The sequence below is a fragment of the Oncorhynchus nerka genome, linkage group LG1 (genome assembly GCF_034236695.1).
Source record: "Oncorhynchus nerka isolate Pitt River linkage group LG1, Oner_Uvic_2.0, whole genome shotgun sequence".
Lineage (NCBI taxonomy): Eukaryota > Metazoa > Chordata > Actinopteri > Salmoniformes > Salmonidae > Oncorhynchus > Oncorhynchus nerka.
The window spans coordinates 52,845,229-52,869,955 of NC_088396.1; the positions used below are offsets into that span (position 1 = coordinate 52,845,229).

The following is a 24,727-nucleotide window of genomic DNA, read 5'->3' on the forward strand; positions in this document are numbered from 1 at the left end:
TGAGGGGCTCTGGCGCCTCTGGGCTGAGGGGCTCTGGCGCCTCTGGGCTGAGGGGCTCCGGCAGCGGCGCCGGACAGGCGGGAGGCTCCGGCAACCTTGGCACCACTTCCCCAGGCTGGACAACTACTCTAGCCCGGACCCTCCAGAGTGCAGGCACAGGTTGAACCGGGCTGTGGGTAAGCACGGGAGATCTAGTGCTTACTACACGCACCTCTCCCTTTGGCTCCACTCCCACATTTGCCCGGCACGAGCGGAGCGCAGGCAGAGGACGCACTGCACCCTCCCAGCGCCCCGGAGACACAGCACGCAGAGCCGGCGCAGGATAACCTGGACCAAAACTGCGTACCGGCGACCAGACCCGCTGAGCAGGCACCATACGCCCTGGCTCAATGCCCACACTCGCATGGCACTCTCGGGGGGCTGCCCTATAGCGCACCGGGCTATGGGCACGCACTGGCGACACCGTGCGCTTAACCGCATAACACGGTGCCTGACCAGTAATGCGCTGCTTATCATAAGCACGAGGAGTGAGCTCAGGTCTGCTACCTGGCTTAGTACCACACCTCGTGTGCCCCCACCCAAAAATAATTTGGGGCTGCCTCTCGTACCTGTCGCACTGCCGTGCTGGCTTCGCCAACCTCATTCTCCTGTAGCCTTCCTTGCACTGCTCCATCGAATCCCAGGCGGGCTCCGGCACTCTCCCTGGGTCGACCGCCCACCTGTCTATCTCCTCCCAAGTCGTGTAGTCCAGATTCTGCTCTGATGCTGGCCGCTGTTGTTGCTGCTGCTGCTGCTGTCGTCGCTGCGGTTTCTTACCACGCCGCTCAGCTTTCGCTGCCTCCAGCTCTGCTTTAGGGCGGCGATTTTCCCCAGCCTGTGCCCAGGGTCCCTCTCTGTTCAGTATCTGCTCCCATGTCCAGGAGTCCTGTGATGCTGGCCGCTGTTGCTGCTGCTGCTGCTGTCGTCGCTGCGGTTTTTTACCACGCCGCTCGGTCCTTGGGTGGTGGGTGATTCTGTAAGGGTTTTCCTCCTCTTCGTCTGAAGAGGAGGTGTAGCAAGGATCGGACCAAGATGCGGCGTGGTAAGTGTCCATGGTTGTTTATTTAAAAACATGAACTGAACACTCAATGAATACAAAACAATAACCGTGAACAAAACCGAAACAGTACCGTGTGGCGAACAAACACAGACACGGAAACAATCACCCACAAACACACAGTGAAACCCAGGCTACCTAAGTATGATTCTCAATCAGAGACAACTAATGACACCTGCCTCTGATTGAGAACCATACTAGGCCGAAACATAGAAATTCCCAAAACCTAGAAAAACAAACATAGACAACCCACCCAACTCACGCCCTGACCATACTAAATAAATACAAAACAAAGGAAATTAAGGTCAGAACGTGACAGTTGAAGTCGGAAGTTTACATACACTTAGGTTGGAGTCGTTAGAACTCATTTTTCAACCACTCCACACATTTCTTGTTAAAAAAACTATAATTTCTGCAATTCGGTTAGGACATCTACTTTGTGCATGACTCAAGTGATTTTTCCAACAATTGTTTACAGACAGATTATTTCACTTATTATTCACCGTATCACAATTCCAGTGGATCAGAAGTTAAACTAAGTTGACTTTGCCTTTAAACAGCTTGGGAAATTCCAGAAAATGATGTCATGGCTTTAGAAGCTTCTGATAGGCTAATTGACATCATTTGAGTCAATTGGAGGTGTACCTGTGGATGTATTTCAAGGCCTACCTTTTAACTCAGTGCCTCTTTGCTTGACATCATGGGAAAATCAAAAGAAATCAGCCAAGACCTCAGAAAAGAATTGCAGACCTCCACAAGTCTGGTTCATCCTTGGGAGCAATTTCCAAACGCCTGAAGGTACCACGTTCATCTGTACAAACAATAGTATGCAAGTATAAACACCATGGGCCCACGCAGCCGTCATACCGCTCAGGAAGGAGACGGGTTCTGTCTCCTAGCGATAAACATACTTTGGTGCGAAAAGTGCAAATCAATTCCAGAACAACAGCAAAGGACCTTGTGAAGATGCTGGAGGAAACAGGTACAAAAGTATCTATATCCACAGTAAAACGAGTCCTATATCGAAATAACCTGAAAGGCCGCTCAGCAAGGAAGAAGGCACTGCTCCAAAACCGCCATAAAAAAAGCTAGACTACGGTTTGCAACTGCACATGGGGACAAAGATCGTACTTTTTGGAGAAATGTCCTCTGGTCTGATGAAACAAAAATAGAACTGTTTGGCCATAATGACCATCGTTATGTTTGGAGGAAAAGGGGGACGCTTGCAAGCCGAAGAACACCATCCCAACCGTGAAGCACGGGGGTGGCAGCATCATGTTGTGGGGGTGCTTTGCTGCAGGAGGGACTGGTGCACTTCACAAAATAGATGGCATCATGAGGTTGGAAAAGTATGTGGATATATTGAAGCAACATCTCAAGACATCATTCAGGAAGTTAAAGCTTGGATGCAAATGGGTCTTCCAAATGGACAATGACCCCAGGCATACTTCCAAAAGTTTTGGCAAAATGGCTAAAGGACAACAAAGTCAAGGTTTTGGAGTGGCCATCACAAAGCCCTGACCTCAATCCCATAGAAAATTTGTGGGAAAAAAATGAAAAAAGCGTGTGCGAGCAAGGAGTCCTACAAACCTGACTCAGTTACACCAGCTCTGTCAGCTCTGTCAGGAGGAATGGGCCAAAGTTCACCCAACTTATTGTGGGAAGCTTGTTTGAAGGCTAACCGAAACGTTTGACCCAATTTAAACAATTTAAAGGCAATGCTACCAAATACTAATCGAGTGTATGTAAACTTCTAACCCACTGGGTATGTTATGAAAGGAATAAAAGCTGAAATAAACCATTCTCTCTACTATTATTTTGACATTTCACATTCTTAAAATAAAGTGGTGATCCTAACTGACCGAAGACAGGGCATTTGTACTAGGATTAAATGTCAGGATTTGTGAAAAACTGAGTTTAAATATATTTGGCTAAGGTGTATGTAAACTTCCAACTTCAACTGTAGGCATGGTTCATAGGGTTGGTTCCTGCGTGTGTCTGGCACCGTCTCCAATCTTAACTTGATTGGAGTCCACCTGTGGTAAATTCAATTGATAGGACATGATATGGAAAGGCACACACCTGTCTATATAAGGTCCCACAGTTGACAGTGCATGTCAGAGCAAAAACCAAGCCATGAGGTCGAAGGACTTGTCCATAGATCTCCGAGACAGGACTGTGTCGAGGCACAGATCTGGGGAAGGGAACCAAAACATGTCTGCAGCATTGAAGGTCCCCAAGAACACAGAATGGCCTCCATCATTTTTAAATGGAAGAAGTTTGGAACCACCAAGACTCTCCCTAGAGCTGGCCGCCCGGCCAAACTAAATAATCAGGGGAGAAGGGCCTTGGTCAGGGAGGTGACCAAGAACCCGATGGTCACTCTGACAGAGCTCCAGAGTTCCTCTGTGGAGATGGGAGAACCTTCCAGAAGGACAACCATCTCTGCAGCACTCAGGTCTTTATGGTAGAGTAGCCAGATGGAAGCCACTCCTCAGTAAAAGGCATATGATAGCCCGCTTGGAGTTTGCCAAAATGCACCTAAAGGACTCTCAGACCATGAGAAACAAGATTCTCTGGTCTGATGAAACCAAGATAGAAATCTTTGGCTTGAATGTCAAGCGTCACATCTGGAGTAAACCTGACACCATCCCTACGGTGAAGCATCGTGGAGGCAGCATCGTGCTGTGGGGAGGTTTTTCAGTTTCAAGGACTGGGAGACTAGTCAGGATAGAGGGAAAGATGAACGGAGCAAAGTACAGAGAAATCTTTGATGAAAACCTGCTCTAAATCGCTCAGGACCTCAGACTGTGGTGAAGGTTCACCTTCCAACAGGACAATGACCCTAAACACACAGCCAAGACAACGCAGGAGTTGCTTCGGGACAAGTCTCTGAATTTATCTGGTCAAGCTGTTAATTATTTTATTAGTTGACTCCACCAGTATTTGGACACAACCCTTGTAGTTATTTTCTTGTTGTTGTAACAACTGCTTGTAGAACTATCTCTGTTTGTTTAAAAGATCCTTTACCTGTGATAGAGAGACACCACTGTTCTCAACGGTACTCCAGACGGGTTTGGTCTTTGTCATGGTAACAACATAGGTTAGGCTGTTACTCCTCACAGTTCCAGACGGGTTTGGTCTTTGTCATGGTAACAACGTAGGTTACGCTGTTACTCCTCGCAGTTCCAGACGGGTTTGGTCTTTGTCATGGTAACAACGTAGGTTAGGTTGTTACTCCTCACAGTTCCAGATGGGTTTGGTCTTTGTCATGGTAACAACGTAGGTTAGGCTGTTACTCCTCACAGGTTGCAGGGAAGATTGTTGTTGTTGGAAACAACATCAACAAACAGCAGGGATCTAGACACCCTCAAGAACCGGGACAATCCTCGGTCCCAGCCACAATGGCTAATCCGCGTCACGGGCAGCGTTCAAGCCCTCAAGGACAAGGCAGGTCACAGGGAAGATTGGAAACAAACATCAACAAACAGCCTGACATCCCCTTTGTGAACTTTGAATCCCATTGTTCGGGTGTTGCATTATGGGGATACAAATTCCGATTTGCGCCTACATGTCGACTGCATGAACTTTACAAAAACCATGTGATCAAAGGTCATGACGTTTGGACTGCAGTCGACTGCACGTTTCCACAGTTGTTCACCAACTTCATCCATCAGCCTGGATCGTGAGAGGCTCTGTTGAAAACCAATCATTATAGTGTTTTTGTTTGAGCCGATGCAAATCCGACCAAAAACATTACTGAAACAGGAACAGGAACAGAAACATCTATAAACATCTATAAAATGTATGTTTGACGCTCTTTCTCACTAATTGTGCAATTTACACACATATGATTTCAGTTTGTAAGGGTGTGATATGATGGTCAACATTATAAAGAAAACGTATATAAACAACAGCAACATTGTATGGAGGACCAAACCTGCCGCAAATAGAAAAAAAGTGAATAAATAAATAAATGAATGCACAAATTAATAAATCAATAAATTGACATATGTAAATAAATATATAAATAATTAATCCCACATTCTTTTGATTTTATTCATTTATATTATTTATTCATTTATAAATTTTTTCCGTATTTATTCCTCCAATATGATAATGAGGGGATGTTAAACAAATGCATGTGGGTGGGGTCTAACACACCATTGGTTGATCAATGCCAAGGCGCCTTGTTCGATTGCATTTGCTTAGACTGCATTCAGTATGGCAGGAGTTCTACGTTTAATGGCCATGTTTAATTGAGCAGCTGACAAATTACATGAGACTTCAAATTAACAGAGATTACGTTGGTAGGTACAGGAGGGGTTTAGGATTTCCCCCCCGACTGCTTTTATCCACTTAAAGTAGATGTAGTATTGTAATAGTTCCACTAGAGGCCAGTAATACCATGCTACGACCATACTATAGTCTAATTGTCGCATGTTGCCTACACTGTGGTCACTCTTCTCTGGAAAAACCTTACCTTTCCATCTCTGGTTGTATTGAATCTCACCAACACCATCCACAAGATGAATATTAGGGGAGGATGTTGCGCTTTGCAACCTTTTCCTATATTGGGGCTCCTGAGTGGCGCAGCAGTTTAAGGAACCGTATCTCAGCGCTAATAGGCGTCACTACCGACTCCCTGGTTTCGATTCCAGGCTGTATCACAACCGGCTGTGATTGGGTTGTCCGATAGGGAGGCGCACAATTGACCCAGCGTCGCCTGGGTTAGGGTTTGTTCTCAACTGACTTGCCTGGTTAAATAAGAAAATTTATTAATGCAAAGTGAAGACCTAATGATGTAGGAAGCACATGGAATCGCAACACATCTTATTAAGAAGAGGTGCTTTGTGCTGTTTCTCCACTCTAATTGGCTAGTACACCCCCATTTGTCTTATTAAGAAGAGGTGCTTTGTGCTGTTTCTCCACTCTAATTGGCTAGTACACCCCCATTTGTCTTATTAAGAAGAGGTGCCTTGTGCTGTTTCTCCACTCTAATTGGCTAGTACACCCCCATTTGTCTTATTAAGAAGAGGTGCTTTGTGCTGTTTCTCCACTCTAAATGGCTAGTACACCCCCATTTGTTTCAGTACATATAAAACAATTAGCAGAGATGATTCTGGTCCTCTCGCGAGGATCACAGTCACGTTGTACCTACACTGTAAAAAGTGGTACAACGCTGTTGTTCATCTGAAGTGTGTTTTACTGATGGTACAACGCTGTTGTTCATCTGAAGTGTGTTTTACTGATGGTATAACAGAAAAATTACACTTTCAGTTCATTCAACCTATTCTATTCAATTTGTCTGAAATCCAATAAGGAATTTGGCAGATCAATGTGATATTTTTTTTTATTGAATGAAACCGAATTTGCACCTCAGCATTGTGACCTATCAAAAGAGTTGGGGCGTGGCTTATTGGGGGTCGCGGCTTTAACCTTGTTATTTTATGATCACCCATGAGAGTGAATGTCATTCCAGTTCATCCATTTTTTTTCTCACTTTGATTCGACTGCCAACATTGAGTCTGTGATGTAACTTTCACAAGTGCATGTGCTGCTTAATTAAGAGCCTGATTAAAACGTCCATTGCTGAGGGGGACAAAAATTGGTTATTAAATCCTGGCTAATAAATATGAAGGTTTTACGTAAAGAATCAATTTTAAGTCATTTGTTCATGTTATTGACCTATCATATTTTCTTCACTTGCAAGGAATTGATTTTGTTGATTTTGTTGCTTGTAAATCCTATTGAAGACATTTGGGTAAGTAATTCCGAAGTGAAAAATCTACTTGGAAAAAGATGAAAAAAATCTTTTGTATTTACATGAAATATTAGTTTGTATTTATGTTACTGAATAGGTTCAACTTGAGGGTTCAAAGAAATAGGTTGCAACTTGAAATATAGGGTTCATATATAACAGTTGGCATTGAATCACATATTTGGTTTCAACAAATTGAGAAAATCTCATTTATACCAGTCAAAGTATTTTTTTAAGGATGATACAGTCTTTTTTTTGTGTGTGTAATCAATCTCCAAGGCCTCGCCAACAAACACACCCCTTACTACTCTCCAGCCTGGAGTAGGACATGGCAACCCATAAACCTCAGCACACACACAATTGTTCTGTTTCTCTCTGTCTTCAACCAGTAGAATAATTCATCTTTAATTCAGATGTTTCGCCTCATTTAACCAATATCCTCTCTATCCCCCGAGACCCAAATTCATTACATAGGAACCTTATTTGTCCTTTAGATGATCTCATCATTAAACTAATAAACCATCCCTCATGTTGACCCTAATAAACCATCCCTCATGTTGACCCTAATAAACCATCCCTCATGTTGACCCTAATAAACCATCCCTCGTGTTGACCCTAATAAACCATCCCTCGTGTTGACCCTAATAAACCATCCCTCGTGTTGACCCTAATAAACCATCCCTCGTGTTGACCCTAATAAACCATCCCTCATGTTGACCCTAATAAACCATCCCTCATGTTGACCCTAATAAACCATCCCTCGTGTTGACCCTAATAAACCATCCCTCATGTTGACCCTAATAAACCATCCCTCGTGTTGACCCTAATAAACCATCCCTCGTGTTGACCCTAATAAACCATCCCTCATGTTGACCCTAATAAACCATCCCTCATGTTGACCCTAATAAACCATCCCTCGTGTTGACCCTAATAAACCATCCCTCATGTTGACCCTAATAAACCATCCCTCATGTTGACCCTAATAAACCATCCCTCATGTTGACCCTAATAAACCATCCCTCATGTTGACCCTAATAAACCATCCCTCGTGTTGACCCTAATAAACCATCCCTCATGTTGACCCTAATAAACCATCCCTCATGTTGACCCTAATAAACCATCCCTCATGTTGACCCTAATAAACCATCCCTCGTGTTGACCCTAATAAACCATCCCTCATGTTGACCCTAATAAACCATCCCTCATGTTGACCCTAATAAACCATCCCTCGTGTTGACCCTAATAAACCATCCCTCATGTTGACCCTAATAAACCATCCCTCATGTTGACCCTAATAAACCATCCCTCATGTTGACCCTAATAAACCATCCCTCGTGTTGACCCTAATAAACCATCCCTCATGTCGACCCTAATAAACCATCCCTCATGTTGACCCTAATAAACCATCCCTCGTGTTGACCCTAATAAACCATGACCCTAATAAACCCCTCGTGTTGACCCTAATAAACCATCCCTCGTGTTGACCCTAATAAACCATCCCTCATGTTGACCCTAATAAACCATCCCTCGTGTTGACCCTAATAAACCATCCCTCGTGTTGACCCTAATAAACCATCCCTCATGTTGACCCTAATAAACCATCCCTCGTGTTGACCCTAATAAACCATCCCTCGTGTTGACCCTAATAAACCATCCCTCGTGTTGACTCTAATAAACCATCCCTCATGTTGACCCTAATAAACCATCCCTCATGTTGACCCTAATAAACCATCCCTCGTGTTGACTCTAATAAACCATCCCTCATGTTGACCCTAATAAACCATCCCTCATGTTGACCCTAATAAACCATCCCTCATGTTGACCCTAATAAACCATCCCTCGTGTTGACCCTAATAAACCATCCCTCATGTTGACTCTAATAAACCATCCCTCGTGTTGACCCTAATAAACCATCCCTCATGTTGACCCTAATAAACCATCCCTCGTGTTGACCCTAATAAACCATCCCTCATGTTGACCCTAATAAACCATCCCTCGTGTTGACCCTAATAAACCATCCCTCGTGTTGACCCTAATAAACCATCCCTCATGTTGACCCTAATAAACCATCCCTCGTGTTGACCCTAATAAACCATCCTCGTGTTGACCCTAATAAACCATCCCTCGTGTTGACTCTAATAAACCATCCCTCATGTTGACCCTAATAAACCATCCCTCATGTTGACCCTAATAAACCATCCCTCGTGTTGACTCTAATAAACCATCCCTCATGTTGACCCTAATAAACCATCCCTCGTGTTGACCCTAATAAACCATCCCTCATGTTGACTCTAATAAACCATCCCTCGTGTTGACCCTAATAAACCATCCCTCGTGTTGACCCTAATAAACCATCCCTCATGTTGACTCTAATAAACCATCCCTCGTGTTGACCCTAATAAACCATCCCTCGTGTTGACCCTAATAAACCATCCCTCGTGTTGACCCTAATAAACCATCCCTCATGTTGACTCTAATAAACCATCCCTCGTGTTGACTCTAATAAACCATCCCTCATGTTGACCCTAATAAACCATCCCTCATGTTGACTCTAATAAACCATCCCTCGTGTTGACCCTAATAAACCATCCCTCATGTTGACCCTAATAAACCATCCCTCATGTTGACCCTAATAAACCATCCCTCATGTTGACCCTAATAAACCATCCCTCATGTTGACCCTAATAAACCATCCCTCGTGTTGACCCTAATAAACCATCCCTCATGTTGACTCTAATAAACCATCCCTCGTGTTGACCCTAATAAACCATCCCTCATGTTGACCCTAATAAACCATCCCTCGTGTTGACTCTAATAAACCATCCCTCATGTTGACCCTAATAAACCATCCCTCATGTTGACCCTAATAAACCATCCCTCGTGTTGACCCTAATAAACCATCCCTCGTGTTGACCCTAATAAACCATCCCTCATGTTGACCCTAATAAACCATCCCTCGTGTTGACCCTAATAAACCATCCCTCATGTTGACCCTAATAAACCATCCCTCGTGTTGACCCTAATAAACCATCCCTCGTGTTGACCCTAATAAACCATCCCTCATGTTGACCCTAATAAACCATCCCTCGTGTTGACTCTAATAAACCATCCCTCGTGTTGACCCTAATAAACCATCCCTCGTGTTGACTCTAATAAACCATCCCTCGTGTTGACCCTAATAAACCATCCCTCGTGTTGACCCTAATAAACCATCCCTCGTGTTGACCCTAATAAACCATCCCTCATGTTGACCCTAATAAACCATCCCTCGTGTTGACCCTAATAAACCATCCCTCATGTTGACTCTAATAAACCATCCCTCGTGTTGACTCTAATAAACCATCCCTCATGTTGACCCTAATAAACCATCCCTCATGTTGACTCTAATAAACCATCCCTCGTGTTGACCCTAATAAACCATCCCTCATGTTGACCCTAATAAACCATCCCTCATGTTGACCCTAATAAACCATCCCTCGTGTTGACCCTAATAAACCATCCCTCATGTTGACCCTAATAAACCATCCCTCATGTTGACCCTAATAAACCATCCCTCATGTTGACCCTAATAAACCATCCCTCATGTTGACTCTAATAAACCATCCCTCGTGTTGACCCTAATAAACCATCCCTCATGTTGACCCTAATAAACCATCCCTCATGTTGACCCTAATAAACCATCCCTCGTGTTGACTCTAATAAACCATCCCTCATGTTGACCCTAATAAACCATCCCTCATGTTGACCCTAATAAACCATCCCTCATGTTGACCCTAATAAACCATCCCTCATGTTGACCCTAATAAACCATCCCTCATATTGACCCTAATAAACCATCCCTCATGTTGACCCTAATAAACCATCCCTCATGTTGACCCTAATAAACCATCCCTCATGTTGACCCTAATAAACCATCCCTCATGTTGACCCTAATAAACCATCCCTCATGTTGACCCTAATAAACCATCCCTCATGTTGACCCTAATAAACCATCCCTCATGTTGACCCTAATAAACCATCCCTCATGTTGACCCTAATAAACCATCCCTCATGTTGACCCTAATAAACCATCCCTCATGTTGACCCTAATAAACCATCCCTCGTGTTGACCCTAATAAACCATCCCTCATGTTGACCCTAATAAACCATCCCTCGTGTTGACCCTAATAAACCATCCCTCATGTTGACCCTAATAAACCATCCTCATGTTGACCCTAATAAACCATCCCTCATGTTGACCCTAATAAACCATCCCTCATGTTGACTCTAATAAACCATCCCTCGTGTTGACCCTAATAAACCATCCCTCATGTTGACCCTAATAAACCATCCTCATGTTGACCCTAATAAACCATCCCTCATGTTGACCCTAATAAACCATCCCTCATGTTGACCCTAATAAACCATCCCTCGTGTTGACCCTAATAAACCATCCCTCATGTTGACCCTAATAAACCATCCCTCATGTTGACCCTAATAAACCATCCCTCATGTTGACCCTAATAAACCATCCCTCATGTTGACTCTAATAAACCATCCCTCATGTTGACCCTAATAAACCATCCCTCATGTTGACCCTAATAAACCATCCCTCATGTTGACCCTAATAAACCATCCCTCATGTTGACCCTAATAAACCATCCCTCATGTTGACCGTAATAAACCATCCCTCATGTTGACCCTAATAAACCATCCCTCATGTTGACTCTAATAAACCATCCCTCATGTTGACCCTAATAAACCATCCCTCATGTTGACTGTAATAAACCATCCCTCATGTTGACCCTAATAAACCATCCCTCGTGTTGACTGTAATAAACCATCCCTCGTGTTGACCCTAATAAACCATCCCTCGTGTTGACCCTAATAAACCATCCCTCATGTTGACCCTAATAAACCATCCCTCATGTTGACCCTAATAAACCATCCCTCATGTTGACCCTAATAAACCATCCCTCATGTTGACCCTAATAAACCATCCCTCATGTTGACCCTAATAAACCATCCCTCATGTTGACCCTAATAAACCATCCCTCATGTTGACCCTAATAAACCATCCCTCGTGTTGACCCTAATAAACCATCCCTCGTGTTGACCCTAATAAACCATCCCTCGTGTTGACCCTAATAAACCATCCCTCATGTTGACCCTAATAAACCATCCCTCGTGTTGACCCTAATAAACCATCCCTCGTGTTGACCCTAATAAACCATCCCTCATGTTGACCCTAATAAACCATCCCTCGTGTTGACCCTAATAAACCATCCCTCGTGTTAATAAACCATCCCTCGTGTTGACCCTAATAAACCATCCCTCATGTTGACCCTAATAAACCATCCCTCGTGTTGTTGACCCTAATAAACCATCCCTCGTGTTGACCCTAATAAACCATCCCTCGTGTTGACCCTAATAAACCATCCCTCGTGTTGACCCTAATAAACCATCCCTCGTGTTCTAATAAACCATCCCTCATGTTGTGTTGACCCTAATAAACCATCCCTCGTGTTGACCCTAATAAACCATCCCTCATGTTGACCCTAATAAACCATCCCTCATGTTGACCCTAATAAACCATCCCTCGTGTTGACCCTAATAAACTGAAACCCCACCTCTTTCAGGAATACCTAGGATAGGATAAAGTAATCCTTCTCACCCCCCTTAAAAGATTTAGATGCACTATTGTAAAGTGGCTGTTCCATTGGATGTCTTAAGGTGAACGTACCAATTTGTAAGTCGCTCTGGATAAGAGCGTCTGCTAAATGACTTAAATGTAAATGTAAATAAACCATCCCTCGTGTTGACCCTAATAAACCATCCCTCGTATTGACCCTAATAAACCATCCCTCATGTTGACTCTAATAAACCATCCCTCGTGTTGACCCTAATAAACCATCCCTCGTGTTGACCCTAATAAACCATCCCTCATGTTGACCCTAATAAACCATCCCTCGTGTTGACCCTAATAAACCATCCCTCGTGTTGACCCTAATAAACCATCCCTCGTGTTGACCCTAATAAACCATCCCTCATGTTGACCCTAATAAACCATCCCTCATGTTGACCCTAATAAACCATCCCTCGTGTTGACTCTAATAAACCATCCCTCATGTTGACCCTAATAAACCATCCCTCATGTTGACCCTAATAAACCATCCCTCATGTTGACCCTAATAAACCATCCCTCATGTTGACCCTAATAAACCATCCCTCATATTGACCCTAATAAACCATCCCTCATGTTGACCCTAATAAACCATCCCTCATGTTGACCCTAATAAACCATCCCTCATGTTGACCCTAATAAACCATCCCTCATGTTGACCCTAATAAACCATCCCTCATGTTGACCCTAATAAACCATCCCTCGTGTTGACCCTAATAAACCATCCCTCATGTTGACCCTAATAAACCATCCCTCATGTTGACCCTAATAAACCATCCCTCATGTTGACCCTAATAAACCATCCCTCATGTTGACCCTAATAAACCATCCCTCATGTTGACCCTAATAAACCATCCCTCATGTTGACCCTAATAAACCATCCCTCGTGTTGACCCTAATAAACCATCCCTCGTGTTGACCCTAATAAACCATCCCTCATGTTGACCCTAATAAACCATCCCTCGTGTTGACCCTAATAAACCATCCCTCATGTTGACCCTAATAAACCATCCCTCATGTTGACCCTAATAAACCATCCCTCGTGTTGACCCTAATAAACCATCCCTCATGTTGACCCTAACAAACCATCCCTCATGTTGACTGTAATAAACCATCCCTCATGTTGACCCTAATAAACCATCCCTCGTGTTGACCCTAATAAACCATCCCTCATGTTGACCCTAACAAACCATCCCTCATGTTGACTGTAATAAACCATCCCTCATGTTGACCCTAATAAACCATCCCTCGTGTTGACCCTAATAAACCATCCCTCATGTTGACCCTAATAAACCATCCCTCATGTTGACCCTAATAAACCATCCCTCGTGTTGACTCTAATAAACCATCCCTCATGTTGACCCTAATAAACCATCCCTCATGTTGACTGTAATAAACCATCCCTCATGTTGACTGTAATAAACCATCCCTCATGTTGACCCTAATAAACCATCCCTCATGTTGACCCTAATAAACCATCCCTCATGTTGACCCTAATAAACCATCCCTCGTGTTGACTCTAATAAACCATCCCTCATGTTGACCCTAATAAACCATCCCTCATGTTGACTGTAATAAACCATCCCTCATGTTGACTGTAATAAACCATCCCTCATGTTGACCCTAATAAACCATCCCTCGTGTTGACCCTAATAAACCATCCCTCGTGTTGACCCTAATAAACCATCCCTCATGTTGACTCTAATAAACCATCCCTCATGTTGACCCTAATAAACCATCCCTCATGTTGACCCTAATAAACCATCCCTCATGTTGTAATAAACCCCTCATGTTGATAAAACCATCCCTCATGTTGACCCTAATAAACCATCCCTCATGTTGACTCTAATAAACCATCCCTCATGTTGACCCTAATAAACCATTCCTCATGTTGACCCTAATAAACCATCCCTCATGTTGACCCTAATAAACCATCCCTCGTGTTGACCCTAATAAACCATCCCTCATGTTGACCCTAATAAACCATCCCTCATGTTGACCCTAATAAACCATCCCTCATGTTGACCCTAATAAACCATCCCTCATGTTGACTCTATAAACCATCCCTCATGTTGACCCTAATAAACCATCCCTCATGTTGACCCTAATAAACCATCCCTCATGTTGACCCTAATAAACCATCCCTCATGTTGACCCTAATAAACCATCCCTCATGTTGACCCTAATAAACCATCCCTCATGTTGACCCTAATAAACCATCCCTCATGTTGACCCTAATAAACCATCCCTCGTGTTGACCCTAATAAACCATCCCTCATGTTGACCCTAATAAACCATCCCTCATGTTGACCCTAATAAACCATCCCTCGTGTTGACCCTAATAAACCATCCCTCATGTTGACCCTAATAAACCATCCCTCGTGTTGACCCTAATAAACCATCCCTCATGTTGACCCTAATAAACCATCCCTCATGTTGACCCTAATAAACCATCCCTCGTGTTGACTGTAATAAACCATCCCTCGTGTTGACCCTAATAAACCATCCCTCATGTTGACCCTAATAAACCATCCCTCGTGTTGACTCTAATAAACCACCCCTCATGTTGACTCTAATAAACCATCCCTCATGTTGACCCTAATAAACCATCCCTCATGTTGACCCTAATAAACCATCCCTCGTGTTGACTCTATAAACAATCCCTCATGTTGACCCTAATAAACCATCCCTCATGTTGACCCTAATAAACCATCCCTCGTGTTGACTCTAATAAACCATCCCTCATGTTGACCCTAATAAACCATCCCTCATGTTGACCCTAATAAACCATCCCTCATGTTGACCCTAATAAACCATCCCTCATGTTGACCCTAATAAACCATCCCTCATGTTGACCCTAATAAACCATCCCTCATGTTGACCCTAATAAACCATCCCTCGTGTTGACTCTAATAAACCATCCCTCATGTTGACTGTAATAAACCATCCCTCATGTTGACCCTAATAAACCATCCCTCGTGTTGACCCTAATAAACCATCCCTCGTGTTGACCCCAATAAACCATCCCTCATGTTGACCCTAATAAACCATCCCTCATGTTGACTCTAATAAACCATCCCTCATGTTGACCCTAATAAACCATCCCTCATGTTGACTCTAATAAACCATCCCTCATGTTGACTGTAATAAACCCTCCTTCATATAGTGTTGCATTATGGGTCAGCGTTGAGTGCCTCTGATCACAGTGCTGCATTATGGGTCAGCGTTGAGTGCCTCTGATCACAGTGTTGCATTATGGGTCTGTTGATATAGAGGTACTGACAGTTTTTAAAGAGACCTACACAAACGCAGTCAGTATGTCGTAATATTTTAACAATTGCATTTTTAATTGATAAGCTCCACTGATTGTGTTAAATATAAAGGCCATGGGGTTTGTAATGTACACAAGAGGAATAACAGGAGATTATGAAGCAGTGTCCTGACGTTGTGACACTGATATACTGTGTTCCTGTTTAATAAACGTGAAGGCTTTGTCTGTTAACACACTATTTCAGGAGAACGAAATAGCCCAAATTAAACAGCTCTGCTCGAGAGGGGTGGGCAGAGAGAGAGGTGTGTGTGTGTGTGTGTGTGTGTGTGTGTGTGTGTGTGTGTGTGTGTGTGTGCGTGCGTGTGGCGCCACAGAGAAACTCCAGAAAATCAGCTTCACATCTTAACGACTGTAGTGAAGTCCTGATCCACCAATCACATCACACCTCTTGGGTCATTCCACCGATTAGCTCCAATCACATCACACCTCTTGGGTCATTCCACCGATTCAGTGCCTTTTGAGAGGTTTAACTTGGTCAAAATTAACTTTTGATTTCACCTCATTTTAATATTCTGTCATAAACAACATATATTCAACTTCATAAAAAAAAAAAAGTTTTCCATCTCCACAGGTTAAATACAAAGAAATGACTATAGTAAGTGCCTATTAAATAATAAATGGGATACAATCAGTTTTTTGTTGTTGTGAGTTAAATAAAATAAAATAGAGTTTGCAGTGCTGTTCAGGAACCAACATAGCATGTGACTCTAAACGTATGACAACACTGGGCGGATGTACGACAACATAGCTTATTGGACTTAAATGGCTGCTTTCACATCGGCAGACAAATTCTGTTTTTTTCCCCCCCACTAATTGGTATTTTGACAAATCAGATCAGCTCATGTGAAAAGATTCGATGTGATTGGTCAAAAGAACAATTCGTGTAAAAAAAAAAAAAAAAAAAGATCCGAATTGGGCTGCCCTGTGTAAACACAGCCTTATATAGTACCAAGTCCTTTTTTGCTCCCCTCGTTGAATGTAACGCAAATTACGATTGAACAGAAAATGAATAACTACTTGTAACCACTTACTAGTGAATGTCTTCGGGCCACTGCTGAGCCGAGTAGTGGCTACTATGGATAGCATTCTCATTCTTCACTAGTCATGACTGTTGATGATGATACCTGCTCGTGAGTGTTGAGACATTTTTTTGTAGTATCCCAAATGGCACCCTATATAGTGTACTACTTTTGACCAGAGTCCTATGGGCACAATATAGGGAATAGGGCACAGTAAACATCCCACTCTCCTCATAGCCCCCCCCAAACCCAAACCCTCCTCTCCAGTCCCACTCTCCTCATAACCCCAACCCTCCTCTCCAGTCCCACTCTCCTCATAACCGCACCCTTCCAGCTCCACCCCACCCCAACCCTCCTCTCCAGTCCCACTCTCCTCACAACCCCACCCCTCCTCTCCAGTCCCACTCTCCTCATAACCCCACCCCTCCTCTCAAGCCCCACTCTCCTCATAACCCCAACCCCAACCCTCCTCTCCAGCCCCACTCTCCTCATAACCCCAACCCTCCTCTCCAGCCCCACCCCAACCCTCCTCTCCAGTCCCATCCCAACCCTCCTCTCCAGTCCCACTCTCCTCATAACCCCAACCCCCTCTCCAGTCCCACTCTCTTCATAACCCCAACCCTCCTCTCCAGCCCCACTCTCCTCAAAACCCCACCCCTCCTCTCCAGCTCCACCCCAACCCTCCTCTCCAGTCCCACTCTCCTCATAACCCCAACCCTCCTCTCCAGCCCCACTCTCCTCATAACCCCACCCCTCCTCTCCAGCCCCACTCTCCTCATAAACCCAACCCTCCTCTCCAGCTCCACCCCAACCCTTCTCTCCAGCCCCACTCTCCTCATAACCCCACCCCTCTTCTCCAGTCCCACCCCAACCCTCCTCTCCAGTCCCACTCTCCTCATAACCCCAACCCTCCTCTCCAGTCCCTCTCTCCTCATAACCCCACCCCTCCTCTCCAGTCCCACTCTCCTCATAACCCCAACCCTCCTCTCCAGCTCCACCCCAACCCTCCTCTCGAGTCCCACTCTCCTCATAACCCAAACCCTCCTCTCCAGTCCCACTCTCCTCATAACCCCAACCCTCCTCTCCAGTCCCACCCCAAACCTCCTCTCCAGCCCCACTCTCCTCATAACCCCAACCCTCCTCTCCAGTCCCATTCTCCTCATAACCCCAACCTTCCTCTCCAGTCCCACTCTCCTCATAACCCCACTCCTCCTCTCCAGCCCCACCCCAACCCTCCTCTCCAGTCCCACTCTCCTCATAACCCCAACCCTCCTCTCCAGTCCCATTCTCCTCATAACCCCAACCTTCCTCTCCAGTCCCACTCTCCTCATAACCCCACTCCTCCTCTCCAGCCCCACCCCAACCCTCCTCTCCAGTCCCACTCTCCTCATAACCCCAACCCTCCTCTCCAGTCCCACTCTCCTCATAACCCCAACCCTCCTCTCCAGTCCCACTCTCCTCATAACCCCAACCCTCCTCTCCAGTCCCACCCCAACCCTCCTCTCCAGCCCCACTCTCCTTATAACCCCACCCCTCCAGCTCCACCCCAACCCTCCTCTCCAATCCCATTCTCCTCATAACCCCACCCCAACCCTCCTCTCCAGCCCAGGTCCACGGTCCTCTAGTTCATCTTCTGAGTAAAAACCATGAGAACTATAGCTGAGATCCGTAACGGTGTGCCTCAGGAAATTTGTGGGGTGAGACACTAAACCCACTCCAGCTGCTAATGTACTAGCCCTTAACACATCCTCCTCATCTTCCTCTTCTGCTTCCAGATCCTCCTCATCCTCTAGGGTACCAGAGTTCCGGGTATCTCCAGACCCAGTCTTGGTGCTGTTCTTCCCCCTGTGTGGGCAGTCGTATTCCCCCTGGACATGGGCTGCCTGCTCCTTGGCCTTGCGGCTCCGCTTCCACTTCATACGTCTGTTCTGGAACCAGATCTTCACCTGAACGGAACCGGAACACGGCGTCAGAATAGAACATAACAATCGCATGAGGATAAGCACCTCAGTCAAACAACTTGCAGCTCATTTTTAGGTGAGTCTGAATGTGTAGGACCTCTAAGTGACTGAAGATGGATCTGAACTATGTCATATTTATTTTTGTATGATCCCTGACACAAAGTAATAAAATGGCAAACAATTACACAAAGGATTGAAAATCAGTTCAGAGATCAGAGATCAGTTCAGAGTTCAGAGATCAGAGATCAGATCAGAGATCAGTTCAGAGATCAGAGATCAGTTCAGAGATCAGTTCAGAGATCAGAGATCAGTTCAGAGATCAGTTCAGAGATCAGAGATCAGAGATCAGTTCAGAGATCAGAGATCAGTTCAGAGATCAGAGATCAGTTCAGAGATCAGAGATCAGTTCAGAGATCAGTTCAGAGATCAGAGATCAGTTCAGAGATCAGAGATCAGTTCAGAGATCAGAGATCAGTTCAGAGATCAGTTCAGAGATCAGAGATCAGTTCAGAGATCAGAGATCAGTTCAGAGATCATCATGCTCACCTGTGTCTCTGTGAGCACGAGAGAGGTGGCCACCTCAAAGCGTTTAGGTCTGGACAGGTATTTGTTGAGTTTGAACTGGTTCTCCAGGTGTAGTAGCTGTTGACTGGTGAAGGCTGTTCTGGGCCTACGACACTTCCCCATCAGACTATCCTGAGAAGAGACTGGAGTGGAGACCATGAGAGAGAGAGGTTATTATCACATGTTATTATTATTAATCATTATTAATAATAATATGTTTTATTCTGAATACTATGTTGACATAATTCCTATTACATGTTAACAAATTCTTCTTTATATCAATACAATATATTATTATTATTTTATTTGTTTTTACATTAGCAGTTGGCGTTTTACAAGTACTGGCTTAAAACTCAGCCTACATTTCTTTATTTATATTTACACTTGTGAGTTTTTTGTCGTTGTTGTTGTTTATTCTTCTTCTTTCTTTTTACATGATCTTGGTCATGTGAAGTTCATTTAGCTGTTCTGTAAGGGAGGAGGATGGGACTAAGATAGAAATAGTGTCAACTTTAAAAGCTGTCCTGATGATACGTTTTGATGGACTTTAGTTTGCAGGTGATGTGAGGACGGCGAGATATTGCTTTAAGCAGGGCTATAAAACTCAGAGCCATTATATTAATGAAAATGCAATAAATGATCCCAGGATTTTATTGACGGAAGTGGACCTATTTCCCCCAGGTTGACTTAAATGTAAATGTAATGTGTTAACTAATTGTTAAACATCTCGCGTGGCTATGGCCTATCAATTAAAATGTTATTTATTCAATTATAGTTTATTTTCGACTGCTTATTTTTTGTAAATTATTTAAAACGAAGTTCATAATTTTGAATAATTCCAAATAGCAAGATCTAAAACACGGAGGGAATATTTTTTATTTAACATTATAACACAATGTAGTAAATTCACACATTGTTCAATGAAATTATAAAAGTACAAATAATTACTTAAAAAGGGGCAAATTAATTCAAATGAAAAGCTATACCAAAACAATTTAGCAGCAACATTTGTCTTAATACATTTTTTACAACTACTTTTGTTATCACACAATAAACTTCTAATATGAACAGTGACAGAGTTACTTATTTTAATTATATTCAAATAAATATAAATGGGACCACTCCAGGCTACTTACTACCGTAGTCCCCTAGTTTTGGAAGCATCATTCCGGCTCTAATCCAGTGCTCTAACGGGAACCCAGCCATAGCTGCCGGGTGTAGGTGCTCTGGGTACTGCTGGGCATGCTGCGCAAAACCGGGGTAGGTAAAGGCAGGGTGCTGCCCCCCCAGGGCCGCGATGCGGTACATGTGAGTGGGATACATTCCATGGATGGCCCCCTGAGACAGCTGGGTGAGTCCCGGCTGGGAGAAGTTCAGTAGACCCGGTTTGTGGATCATTCCGTTCTGAATGTGGATACCGTTGTGGGTCCTCTGCGGGGATGGTGTTTCCGACGGGTGGTAAGAGACGCGGCTGTCCTCAAAACGCAGTCCCGGGGAGCTGTCCCGGTGCGCCAACAGCGCGTCGATTCCAAAGTTCTTAGATTTCGCCATTGTAGACCTTTCCTGAAACTTTCCTCCAACTCAAATTGTGCAAGTAGATTGATTGTTCTGGGTAAAGTTTTGTCGGAAATAGTTGTTCTAGACAAAATGATAGAACATCTTGTCCAGAGTTTTAAAACTGCTGTTACACGGAATGTTTCAGTTTTTTTTTCAATAAATTATTATAAAACGTTACGTTATCACTTTCTTGACAATATCCTTCTTTGTTATAGCCAAATTTCTCCGGCGGTGTTTCCAGTCTCTCCTCCCTCTCCTCCTGTCCTGTCCTGTGCTATTACGTCTCCACCTGCAACTGACAAACGTTGTCACACCGCTCTGCTGTTGAAGCTCTCCAGCCCAGACTCTGATTGGCTAATCTTAGCGAACACACCGGGTCAGACAGCTTTATAATGAGTTCATTACGGTTCCTTTCACACTGCTTGTGCGCTCGAGCTCGCCACACTGTACTTCTTGGGCGCTCGTAGAATAGTTAGTGCTATCCGAGACCTTGGGACGTCCATTACCCTAACCCTAACCTGCACTTTAACAATAATCATTAACTAACTTTAACCCTTACTAAAACCGTTTAATAAAATGTCACTTCAGTAGTGTGACATTAGATTTGGGACGTCCCACGGATCCCGTTTAGACTTCCCCCAAGTGGAATTCACAAAGCGTGGAGAAAATAGTGTCGAAAAAGAAACGTTATGGTCGGCAGGGTGGTGTGGCTCAAAATAACTTTACGTCTATACATTTGTAGCCTAAACAAATAATAATATGTCATGTATCATGTATCATAACCGCGCAGTTATTTTTTACTTGTTTTATCACACAAAGCACCTGACACTATACATAACCAAATGGTTAGAAACTCGAGTAAATGTATCGTTGTTTGAATTAGGCCAACATTGTATTATATAGGTGACTCTACAATTACAAATTTGGAGGGAAGATTCTTTTCGAATTGGTCAACTATTCTAGGAAGCAGCCTGAATTGGAATATAAACGAGCGCAAACCGTGAGAGAAAGGCGCTATCGTTTCGATTCTGAACCATCATGATGTATTTCTGCATTCATACTGTCCATGGACATTTGATCAATTCTCCTCAATTAAATTAAATATAACTGATTTTCCCCAAAAAAAATGTATTCCCAAAAGGAAGAAGTAATGACCAATAGACCTATTATAAATGCACTATATACGGAGAATATACATTAACCTGAAATATTTTCTACATGATTATGTTTCAATTTTGTTTGATGCTGTAAGGCACAGTATGGTTTAGGATTTGTATTTTTTATTCATGACTATTCACAAGCCTTTGAAAAATGAAAGTGAAAATGGCCTCAGGCCTTTTTTGTTCAAAACCAATACAAATGTTATCATATCTGTAAGCCTTTAGGTCATATAATTATTATCAATACATTTAGCATTATATCTATTTATTATAGTCTACTACAAAACTACGAACTACAAATATTTGGTATCAACTGAGATTGAGACACAATTCTCCCACACTCACTCACACAGTAACTCACAAATAGGCTAAGCACACACACACACACAAGCATACACACACGTACACACACACACACACACACACACACACACACACACACACACACGTACACATGCACGCACGCACGTACACGTGCGCGCACACACGTACGTACACACACACACACACACACACACACACACACACACACACACACACACACACACACGTGCACACACACGCACATACGCACGCGCGCACACACACGCACACACACACGCACGCGCACACGCACGCACGCACACACACACACAAACCTGTTGGCCCTTTTCCACATTAGGTTTGCTTCATCATCAAAACATACATAAAAGCCTATGAAAGCTTATCAATTTATTGCTGTTCAATCAACTTTATTTGGTGGTTGAGTTGACAGAACACAGGGTGCTTATCACCGATTACAGATATCATGATAATCATTATCAACTAGTGAAGCTGTCTAATATCCGAGAAGGAAAATGTCTGAGTTTTTTTTTTCTCCCCCACTAATCACTACTCCTAATCACAAAACATCTCAACATCTCATCTCTACCCCAAAGCCATCAGACTGCTGAACAGCTTCCACCCCAAAGCCATCAGACTGCTGAACAGCTTCTACCCCAAGCCATCAGACTGCTGAACAGCTTCTACCCCAAGCCATCAGACTGCTGAACAGCTTCCACCCCAAAGCCATCAGACTGCTGAACAGCTTCTACCCCAAAGCCATCAGACTGCTGAACAGCTTCTACCCCCAAGCCATCAGACTGCTGAACAGCTTCTACCCCCAAGCCATCAGACTGCTGAACAGCTTCTACCCCACCATCAGACTGCTGAACAGCTTCTACACCCAAGCCATCAGACTGCTGAACAGCTTCTACCCCCAAGCCATCAGACTGCTGAACAGCTTCTACCCCCAAGCCATCAGACTGCTGAACACCTTCTACCCCCAAGCCATCAGACTGCTGAACAGCTTCTACCCCAAGCCATCAGACTGCTGAACACCTTCTACCCCCAAGCCATCAGACTGCTGAACAGCTTCTACCCCCAAGCCATCAGACTGCTGAACACCTTCTACCCCCAAGCCATCAGACTGCTGAACACCTTCTACCCCCAAGCCATCAGACTGCTGAACAGCTTCTACCCCCAAGCCATCAGACTGCTGAACAGCTTCTATCCCCAAGCCATCAGACTGCTGAACACCTTCTACCCCAAGCCATCAGACTGCTGAACAGCTTCTACCCCCAAGCCATCAGACTGCTGAACACCTTCTACCCCCAAGCCATCAGACTGCTGAACAGCTTCTACCCCCAAGCCATCAGACTGCTGAACAGCTTCTACCCCCAAGCCATCAGACTGCTGAACAGCTTCTACCCCCAAGCCATCAGACTGCTGAACAGCTTCTACCCCCAAGCCATCAGACTGCTGAACAGCTTCTACCCCCAAGCCATCAGACTGCTGAACACCTTCTACCCCCAAGCCATCAGACTGCTGAACGGCATCTACCCCCAAGCCATCAGACTGCTGAACAGCTAATCAAATGGCTACTTCCCTGAGTATTTTCATTGACCCCCCCTCTGCTCCCCTTTTTTATGCTTCTGCTACTCGCTGTTTATTATCTATGCATAACTACTTTGCCACTCCCTACATGTACCTATTACGTGCGGATATATTATGCACAACCAGAATAATAGAGACATACAGTGGGAAGAACAAGTACTACAGGAAACGTATGATCTCTGTAATTGCAAAAAAAGGTTTCTGTACCAAATATTAAGTTCTGCTTTTCTGATGTATCAAATACTTATGTCATGCAATAAAATGCAAATGAATTAGTTAAAAATCATACAATGTGATTTTCTGGATTTTTGTTCTCTCACAGTTGAAGTGTACCTATCATAAACAATTACAGACCTCTACATGCTTTGTAAGTACCTATCTCTCTGATTTGGTCCTGCCGTACATACCTACACGTACGCTACGGTCACAAGACGCAGGCCTCCTAATTGTCCCTAGAATTTGTAAGCAAACAGCTGGAGGCAGGGCTTTCTCCTATAGAGCTCCATTTTTATGGAACGGTCTGCCTGCCCATGTCAGAGACGCAAACTCGGTCTCAACCTTTAAGTCTTTACTGAAGACTCATCTCTTCAGTGGGTCATATGATTGAGTGTAGTCTGGCCCAGGAGTGGGAAGGTGAACGGAAAGGCTCTGGAGCAACGAACCGCCCTTGCTGTCTCTGCCTGGCCGATTCCCCTCTTTCCA

The 24,727-nt window shown here is 44.1% G+C and overlaps 1 protein-coding gene across 1 annotated transcript; it reads right to left on the reverse strand.

Moving 5' to 3' along the window:
* Positions 1–18,439: 18,439 nt before the first annotated feature.
* On the reverse strand, positions 18,440–21,534 carry LOC115125998 (motor neuron and pancreas homeobox 1-like). The gene is made up of 3 exons (XM_029655583.2): positions 20,531–21,534; positions 19,377–19,537; positions 18,440–18,815 (listed from the first exon to the last, which is right to left on the reverse strand). The coding sequence occupies exons 1-3, from the start codon at positions 20,943–20,945 to the stop codon at positions 18,444–18,446; spliced, it is 948 nt and encodes a 315-aa protein (XP_029511443.1). The 5' UTR covers positions 20,946–21,534; the 3' UTR covers positions 18,440–18,443.
* Positions 21,535–24,727: the final 3,193 nt, after the last annotated feature.